This window comes from Coloeus monedula (assembly GCF_965178545.1).
Source record: "Coloeus monedula genome assembly, chromosome: 9".
NCBI lineage: Eukaryota > Metazoa > Chordata > Aves > Passeriformes > Corvidae > Coloeus > Coloeus monedula.
The window spans coordinates 26,549,412-26,559,004 of NC_138789.1; the positions used below are offsets into that span (position 1 = coordinate 26,549,412).

Here is a 9,593-nt window from a genome sequence, read left to right on the forward strand (position 1 = left end):
GTCCGATCCTGAGAACATTTGGGTTTTGTTGTGGGGTTAGGGCTTTTTCTTTTTTAATATAGATGTCTAGTTCTAATCTTTTATCCATTCAGAGCACTCAGACTGCCAGCAATCCAAAGTGCTGGGGTACTCTTCAGCCTTTAATGGGTTCTCAAAAAGCTTCAAACAGCTATTGCAATCCCATCGAGCAAATGCACAGCTGGGTCTGAGCTCAAAAACTTCATCAGTTTCCAAACCCCAGACCTGTGGGGGGGGTGTGTGTGTGCATCTACCCACTGGTTGAGCCCTGGCTACAGATGGGAAGTGAAGAAGCCCATGAGGAAAGGCTACATTTCTGTCCCAGCCCTTGTCTCCTCTGCCCCACAGGGGGTTTAAGCCTGGGCCTTATTAAATAAATGCCATCAACACCTATGTGTTGGTGCCATAGAGTCATATTCCTGCTGGGAGTTTCACTCCATATAGATTGCAGGGTTAATTACCAGGGGAGATCTTGGATTGTGAAAGATTTCTGTTTCAGCTTGTTCAGACACCTTGCAGATATCTGAGGGCTAGTTTGATCTGATTTGGGATTTTATCCCAGAAAGTACATTATCTGAATATGCCATGATCTGGATCTGATTCCTTCATTAAATTAGGATTGAGATGATTTCCTTTAGGAACATGCATAGCTGGAAAATGATCATCTGTTTATCTCCAGAGCTAAACAAGGTAGTCCAGCATCTCTAAGGACTCCTCCCAGGCTCCCTGTTGCACACAGTAAAACTGTACCTCTTTCTGCACTCTGGAAACATCAGGGGAAAAAAGCAGCTTGATATGACCCTTTCCTGGCAACAAAAGATGCTTCAGTGGCCAAATTAAATTACTTGTCCTTTTGGTTTACTGCCTGAGCAATGAGAAAAAATAGAATTCACTTTGAATTAATTAATCATATGATCTCATTTTGTATAAGGAGAAGTAGGTTCTAGCTAGAAATAGTTTCTCTCCTATGCAATTTATTCCTGATCATTTCTGTTGTGAAGCTGCCCTTCTTTTCAGACTCTGTTTTAAAAGATCCTGGTTTTCTTCACCAGCTCTGCTATGAACTGTCTTCTTGGAGTGATTGGGCCAAGCTGAGTTACACTCCAGCAAGCCCCCTAAAGCAATCACAAAGGTCCCAGGTGGGGGAAGCTGATGCTTGATGTGCTGCAGGAAGTGTGCAGAGTCCCTTTGGTTTTAACTGTATTCATAGGCTGAGCAGGATTGCACACAGCAGGTTCTAACAAGAAACAGTATTTATGTTTGTCACTTATTAGTTCAAGCCTCCAAGCACAGACAGTACTCGATCAATTCCCCTCCACACATTCATCTAATCCATTTGCAGTGGCAGGACAAAAGCAGAGAAATAGCCCATATCTCAGATTGCACAAGGACCTTTCTGAAAGAAAATTTTCAAGCATTAAGCTTCAAAGTAATTAGTTTTCAAGGGTGCATCTGTTTCCCACTCTCACAACATCTCTGGTTCAGCCTAGCAAACAGGAGCTGAATCAAAAACTTTGTTCTTTCATACTTACACATCAAAAGATGTTACCATCTTTCTTTCTGTGACTCTGTACATCCCCAACAGCATTAATGCCTTTTGAGAGCACCAAGTGAGGTGTGAGCAGCCTGGACTTGTAGCCTTTCAGCAGTGTGAGCAGCAGGCTCCCAAGCACCAGGTGTTCTGGCTTGCCTCTGGATGCCATTTTCCCAGGCTGTGTGCATCAATGCTGGAATTTCACCCTGGCAAAGGACCTTGCCTTTGGCTCTCCAGAGGGCAACATTTCGACTGGTGCTTCAAAGATATAAAACTTTTCCAGTTTGGCTCAAAACTCTCATTGACTGTGGTGACACATCTGCCTGGGGGATGACAAGTAAGTATTCTGGGTCAGTACTGAAAAACGCAGGGGGAAAATAGCCAGTGAAATCAAGTGGAGGTTACTTATTTCTCCAAATCACAGAACAAAACCCTTTCTTGAAACTGTTCCTCAAAGACTATAATGGGGAAAATAGGATATATATAATATTTCCAGGGCTCTGATGTGTAAATATGGCCTTAAGTTGCAACTTGTAACAGTGCAATATCTAAAGCAAAATCATCCTTCATTTGAAAGGACTGAAAGCTTTAAATTCTTACCTAAAGGGTACAGGTACTGCATAACAAAATACTCTCTGACCATAGGCTTTAGTTTAACACACGTATCAGGATGGCATTAGGTCAGGAAAAAAGTTCATAGGGAATTAGAACCAGTCACTAGAGATCACCTATCTCCTGTCATTTATAGAACTATATTAACTAGCTGGTAATTTGTGTTGCAGTTTAAACCATCAGTGGATCAGCACTGCCACTATGGTGTGATAGTGTGATCTGGAAATGTCCATACCCTGCTGTGGGAGCAATGAACAGAACAGTCAGCAAACATCACACTTGGGCATTTCATGCTGCAGTACAGAGAAAACAGAAATTATCAAGCCAGGTGCACTGCAGAGATATTTTGGTTAAGTGTTAAAGGGTGTGGGAAGTTTTTACTGTTTGCTGTAACAAAACCTTTGTGCTATTCCTCTAGAAACCTTCACTTGTATTGAATTTGTTCACATATTCTGTGGCTTTTGTAACCATGTCAGTGCCTGGCATCTTCTGCTATCAACCCCTGAGTTCTGAGGAACACATAAAACTCACAAAACCCATCAGAAAAGAATTTAGAATAAGCTCAGGATTTCAAAAATATCTAAAGCATTTTACCTCAATTATATATAATCTCTCTGAGGGCCACTATCTGTTCATGAATACCACAGCATGTGAGCTGCCAGTCTGAGGCAAGTTTGTGTCCCTGTGACAGCTGATGTCACTCTATCTCAGCCTCCCTCACAAGTAAGATACTTTATATTGCCTTTGTGTCAGCTGCAGAACAAATAAGTAAAACAATGCTGTGGAGAAAACATTTCACTTAAAAAGGCACAGAAAACAACTTCTCTGGAGGCTGCTTGCAGTGTTGACAGTGTCACAGCTTCTTATTTTCTCTTCAGCTGTTACTGCTAACACTTGTGCTGAGGTGGCTATCACATCTGTCTGGAATAATACTCCATAAATATTATCAGAATAACATTCAAAGGCCAGTTTCCCATCGTAGTGTTTCTTGGCTTGTAAAGGATTGACAAGTCCTTGCCTTGCTAAATATCATTTGGAGAATAATCAATTTGGGCCCCTACTGACATCGTGTGACCTGCAGTGAGTCAGTAGCTGTTCAGTGCCTTGTCCTCCTTTCCTGAGCTGTAGACATAATCCAGGTTTCCTTCTCAGGAGTTGGCAGAAAAGGTTGTTGCAAAGCAACAAGAGTTTCCTGGGCAGGAAGCTCTATAGGAACATGGCGTGCTTCCAGTGGCAGGAGAGCTGGAAGGAAACCAGCCCACTTCTCTTCAGTGTTTTTGGTGAGAAAATGAAATGTTCACACCAGGCCATTATGTGTCAAAAGAGGACTGTCAGAATAAGGAGCTTTTAAAATAAATTCAGGTTAGCCTCATCTTCAAGTTATGAAATCACATCACAGCCAAACAATTAACATTTTTCTTTGATGGCTTTCTTGTCCCACCTTTGTATGGAATGGCTGTCTGTGAGCTGCAAAGGACTCAGGGAAGTGCACTAGAATGCTGTGGGTCACAACTGCTGTATAAACATGCAGGGTTTTCATCTTCTTTCTTCTTTTTTACCAGTTGCTAAGAAAAACTCTCCAGGGTTTTTTTTAAAGCACTGTACTTCAGTTTTGCATAGACAGAATGAGAACTTAAAGAGAACTCCCACCACACTCGTGAATTGGAGCACATGAATGCATTGCAATTATGCTGTTCACAAATCTCCATCTGAAATCACCACTCCAAAGTGCCTAAATTTTATAATTCCATAGCACACAAATGTCTGACTAGTTGATTAGGGTAAAAAAGAATTACAAAAATATTTTTTTAAATATTACAAAACCATATTATGGTATTACAAACAAGACTGCAAAAACCAAAGTTTGTCTGTAAGAAGTATAAAACACATTTGGAACAAACATAGAAATGGTAATTTGTAAGTGATGTTAAGAGGCAACAACAACAAATCACAAATACGTGATATAGTCTAAAATCAGTGTAATTACTGGTTATTGTGCTTGCTTCAGTATGGTACTGAAAAATGAAAGCACTGGGAGGCTACAGATCTGGCAAATGAAATCAGACATCAAAAATTTGGCACAGAACTGATCGTTATAGTCTTAAGATTCTTGGGGAAATCTGTTTTGTGTGGATTCTGGGCAGTGTTGCTGATACAGTGTCTGGAAAATTAGAGCAGGGTACCAGTGTTTAGTACTGAAATGTATACTAAGGACTTTGGACAATGCTGAATCTCAGACTGTGGGTCTCTGAATCAGGGATGTCATTACAGGTGCACACAAATGGCCTAATGTCAGAATCTGAACTGAACCCCTGGGTGTCACCCCAGCACAGAGTACTGCAGTAATGATACAACTGGATTTATTGCTTATTTTCTGATCTGTTTCTTGCTGTACCATGACTCCTTTTCCTTCCTCTCTCTTCTTGTTTCACCCCCCACAAAAAAGCCAACCCTGAGCAGAACTGTGTTGCTCTGAGGTTTAGTGGATGAGACGCTGGGAAGCATAAGGGAAGGAGGAATTCTTCCTTCTTCATCTACCAAAGGAGAAGAAGAGCTACTTGAGAAGTCTTCTATCTCACATGATGAAGTGAAAAATTGCCAACAGAGGGAATTTCTTTCTGTACTGAACAAAAAGTTTGTGCTATAACAAGGAACACTGCTATTTTTGGTTCTTGGTGTGATGGTGACACAAAGTCTCCCAGACCGTCCCTTTGGGTGGGTGTGTACAGCCACAAGAACTCCCTTCACACATACATTGCAGAGAGGAGTTGTTACTGATGGCTGAACAAAAGGTCAGCAAGCTGCAAAACTGCTTTTATTACAATATAGCACAGAAACAGAACCACCAGAACAAGTCTCTATTTCTACAACATCATGTGGCTTCTTTACCTGACAGCATCTTTTGTCCAGAATTAATCCAAATGACACTTAATGACACATGATGTGGTGCCAGTGTTTAATCTTGGTACAAAACCAGCCCTCCACTGGTGATCTTTTGACAGCTGCAGGAAGCATGCTGCAGAGAATGCTTTCATCATTTACAGCCATGTATTCACATGTCTATGTAATTAATTAGGGTTGGTTCCTTCTGAAGTATATTGCTGCTTTATTAATGGAGGTTGGCTGAAAGCTTAGATCAATGCAAACAAATGAAAGGGAAAGCAGACAGTGGTTTAGGAGCTGTGAAGCTGAAATAAACTCCTTTATTTCTTAGAAAACCCACTGATCCTGAAGAGGTCAACAGGTTCTTCTGTATTTTCAAGTATTTTACTATGATCACCTATCTATTACTCTTTCTTTATGACCTCAGAGGCAAGTGTGATGTTTTCTTTCCAGGAGAACATAAAATTTAGCCTTTGTAACATCAGGTAAAAAGAGAGAACAGAAAGATATTGGCCTTTTGGTAATACCCCCATAATACCAGCGCAAGATGGTTGTAAGCCAAGATTTGCAGAACAATTTTCACCTCTTAACAGATTTTGTCTCCTGAAGAGAATCTTGAGGTTGAGAATAGACTGCTATTCATAGTCTATACTCTGCTACAGACTACACTAGCCACATGTAATTTGTAATACCCAGCAATGAGATGGGCTGACCTTTTTTTTGGATGCTTTGTCACTTTGGAGGGAAACGAGTCATATAGGAGAGGGCCTTAGCTATCTCATGCATCTGTTACAGTATCATCAATATCTGTGTAAAAAAGGTGTAAGTGTGCCCAGAACAGACAGCAAACTGTTCAGAGACAGCCTGAAAACACAAGAGCCTTCCTTAATCTGGGTTTGCCTTTTCAACCAGTGGTACAAAATTGGATGACACTTCATGAACTTATCTTACACACTTGATAGCTTTTATGAAAATGGTCTGTTTTATAATATTTAAGTTCTGCAAGTCTGTGAGTTCTCAAGTGCTATGAAAAAAAAACCTCCCCACAACATGCACTTTATATGTGGCTTTAATTATCTGCAGTGTGTGTCACTTCACTGAGGATGTTCTCTGGTGCCTGTTTGCTGTGTTGTTTGGAAATTCCTGGGAGGATCACTGACAGTCATTAGTACTGCTGGAAGGAAACAGGTCTGCTGCTTGGGCTGAGGATCTGCACAAGGCACTCTGTGGCAGTGAGCATTACAAGTCTTAAAATACCACCCAATTCTCCAGTGCCTTGACCCACCTGTAATTGCCTCCTTCTGAACACATGGATTCCAAGCTGTTTTATTACTAGTGTAACACACTCCACAGAGGTAGTAGCATTTACTTACCTTTCCCAAGTGAAACAAATGCCCAGAATAGTACCTAGCAAAAAAATCAGGCAAAGTGTGTTCCTCTAAGAGCTTTACCTTTTTGAACTGCCAAAAACCAGTAACTGTTAACAGAAAAATTACTCTGACTTTTGCCACTGCTCTTTTTTTTTCCAGGCTGCTGAATACCAGAGCCATACCAGCGTGCAGTAATGTTTTCATACACTGCCATCTGTTGTTGTTATAGGGTGCCTGTGTCACCACTGTGCTGTGCTGCTGGGGTTTCTATTCCAGCAGCAAACACCTTTCCCAAGAACTCTGTTAAATTGGAAGAACTGCTTTAATTCATACATGCAGCAAGATTCCAACAACTCTTCCAATTGTGGCTACGGCCAAATTAATGTTGCTTTTAATCCCACTTCACTTATTTCAATTGTGAAGTTTGTATCTTTATTTAGTCCAGAGCCAGAGGATTCATTTTCTGAGCAGTAAATTTACAGCAAAACATACACACACATCACAAATTTCACATATATTTACACACACCAAAATTATAAAGGATCCTGTCAGTGCCTGAATACATTTACACACACTGCCCTGCCTATTTAAACAGCTCTTTCAGAATCTGTGTTTGTATATATATATAGGTTATGGATTTGAGTCCAAGATCTGATGAGTTAGCACATTGTTCCCTAAATCTTTATTAGAAAAAATAGAACATAGTGTTTCAGAAGCTGGCAGGAAAGTAAAACAATTTGTGTGTGATCAAATAAGGAGCAATCACGTGTGTTGGGAGAGCAGCCTAAAGCACTCAGGCACATATGACAGGCAGATACACAGTCACAAACCAGTTGGCAATGGGAGGAAGTAAGGGAGCTAGGAATAGGCCTAGACCTACAGAATTACAGATGAATATCCACACCTTAGAGCAGCTCACTCAAGTGTGCAGCTACCTAAGTTCTGCAAATGCTTGTGAGAGAGATGGAACAGTTCTGACTGCCCATGATGGGATTACCTGCAATTGTGACTTCTGTGTGTTAGAAGTGGTCTGAGCACTTGATACTGAAGCACTGGACACAAAAGAGATCCAAGGGGACAAACTCCCAAAAGACCACAAATTTTTGGCTTCCTTAAAGAGAAGAGAAGGATCTAAGCAAAACACTTATGAACTTGTGTGTTCAAAAACATAGAAAGGCACAGCAGAGCTAGTCATTTGTTGCATCTGCAAAAATATAATTTTATTTACATATCCAAATACAGGACATTTACTTAAGTGAAAACTGTATGCTCACAATTTAAATAACAAGTTCACTTGCCATTTAAAAACCACAGTCTTAATATCTGCAACTGCCAGTTTTACACCCCAAATGTTAGAGAACTTGCAGCTTCTTTCTGTTCTTTATGCAACTGTTTAGCCCTGTTTTTCAGATCCTCTGCCTTAGCATCATTCTTCTCAACACCATCTCCCAGTTTGTACATGCGACTGGCGTTGGCACAAGCCCATACGTGCCCCAGTTCACAGCCTTTCAGCGAGTACTTCAAGGCATGGCTCATGTCCTTGGGCACCCTAGGTGCTCCCTGCAGGTACAGCACACTGAGGTTGAAGCAGCTAGGAGCAAAATTGCCATCACAGGCTTTTGTGTAATAGTCTCTAGCAGCAACAGGGTCGGGTTGATCACTGTTGGCTCTTCCGTCCTGGGCCAGCAGCCCAGCACTGTGACACGCATTTGCTGACTTCTTCCCACCTTTCTCACATGACTTCATGAAAGATTTGTAGGCAGCTTTCAAATCTGGGTCGAGTCCACCTGTCAGCCAAGAAACAAAACATTACTGTGAGGACATGCTAGAACAGCTGGGAGCTTTCTGTTTTGCAGGATGCTTCCCACTGGAAATACAGCATCCATCACTTTAGATACTACAGTCAACATTTAGGACTTCAGAGACACTACTGTTGTCTCAGTAACAAACACTTTACCAATGTATTTAAGTTAGGAAACTCCTCTGCTCACAAGTAATCACAAAAGCACCAGTAACGAAAAAACAACCCAGACCCACAAAACACTCTTTCCATTACTACATTAACGGATTTAATATCTTACACTAGGCAAATATTATTTTGCCAGTATACCTACACCGAGATTGTTACTAGTTTTGAACTACAGTAAAATATTGTTCCTCATGAGTACTGTCATTTGGAACATCTCTCACTAATTTAACTGCTTTCCATTACTGTACCAGTAAATACATTTTGAGCAGACTTGGGGACTACTTATGTAAGCATGTAACTAGTCTGTTTCTTTATTTCTTACTTTCTTTCACTGAGAATAGTCTGACAAGATGAGATGTTAAGAATTGAATAAGCAGTAACATTGTGCACTGGCTGTACTTACCTGTTAAACGGATGTAATAATAATAATAATAATAAAAAAAACCGTAGTTAACATACGGCTGATTTTTCAGAAAGAAGCAGCTTAAGACTTCCCATCCTCCCCCCACTTTTATGAGGTGACCATGAAAGGGGCAGGACCGATAATTGCTCCTTCAAGGTCAGGACGAGAGGCAGATGTGAGGCTGGCCGGGCATTGGATAGGTTGCCCGGGGAGGCGGTGGAGTCGCCTGCGACCCGAGCGCGAGGAGCCCCCCTGCCCACCTTTGCCGAGGGCCTGGTAGGCCCCCAGCTTGTAGCAGCTCTCGCTGTGCCCGTGCGCCTCGCAGTTGTCGCGCAGCACCCGCGCCGCCGCCACGAAGTCCTTCTTCACGGCGTCCAGGTAATCGGCGAAGCGCTGACAGCCTGCACGGCACGGGACAGGGGCTGAGCCTCCCGCCGACCCCGCGGGGACGGGCGGGGAGCGGCGGCGGGGCCCTTACCGTCCGGATCCTTCTCCCTGAAGCACTGGTAGCTGTACTCCACGTGCAGGTTCTCTAGGTACGCCCGCACCTCCTCCTCGTCCGCGAAGTTGATGAACCCGGCCATGGCCGCGCTGCGTCACGGGGCGATGGCTGCGGCGGCTCCCGCGAGCACCGAGCGTTCGATTCGGCCCCGCCCCCGGGGGCCGCCCCTTCCCCGGCCCGTCCTCCGGCCGCCCCTCCAGCCGCTCCTCCCGCCCCTTTGCCGGCCCCTCCTCCGGCCACTCCCGCCGGCTCTTCCCCAGACTGTCTTCGCGCACCTTCCTGCCCAGCTGTTCTCGGTACGC

General features: G+C 42.9%; 1 protein-coding gene across 2 annotated transcripts; it reads right to left on the reverse strand.

Annotated features, from left to right (window-relative positions):
• Positions 1–7,611: 7,611 nt before the first annotated feature.
• Positions 7,612–9,441, reverse strand: COA7 (cytochrome c oxidase assembly factor 7). 2 transcript variants are annotated; one of them, XM_082287530.1, is made up of 3 exons: positions 9,268–9,432; positions 9,050–9,190; positions 7,612–8,204 (listed from the first exon to the last, which is right to left on the reverse strand). In XM_082287530.1, the coding sequence occupies exons 1-3, from the start codon at positions 9,371–9,373 to the stop codon at positions 7,756–7,758; spliced, it is 696 nt and encodes a 231-aa protein (XP_082143656.1). In that variant the 5' UTR covers positions 9,374–9,432; the 3' UTR covers positions 7,612–7,755. The 2 variants fall into 2 exon arrangements, with proteins under 2 accessions (XP_082143656.1, XP_082143657.1); XM_082287531.1 differs by lacking the exon at positions 9,050–9,190 and having other exon boundaries at positions 9,268–9,441.
• Between the last annotated feature and the right edge of the window lie 152 nt (positions 9,442–9,593).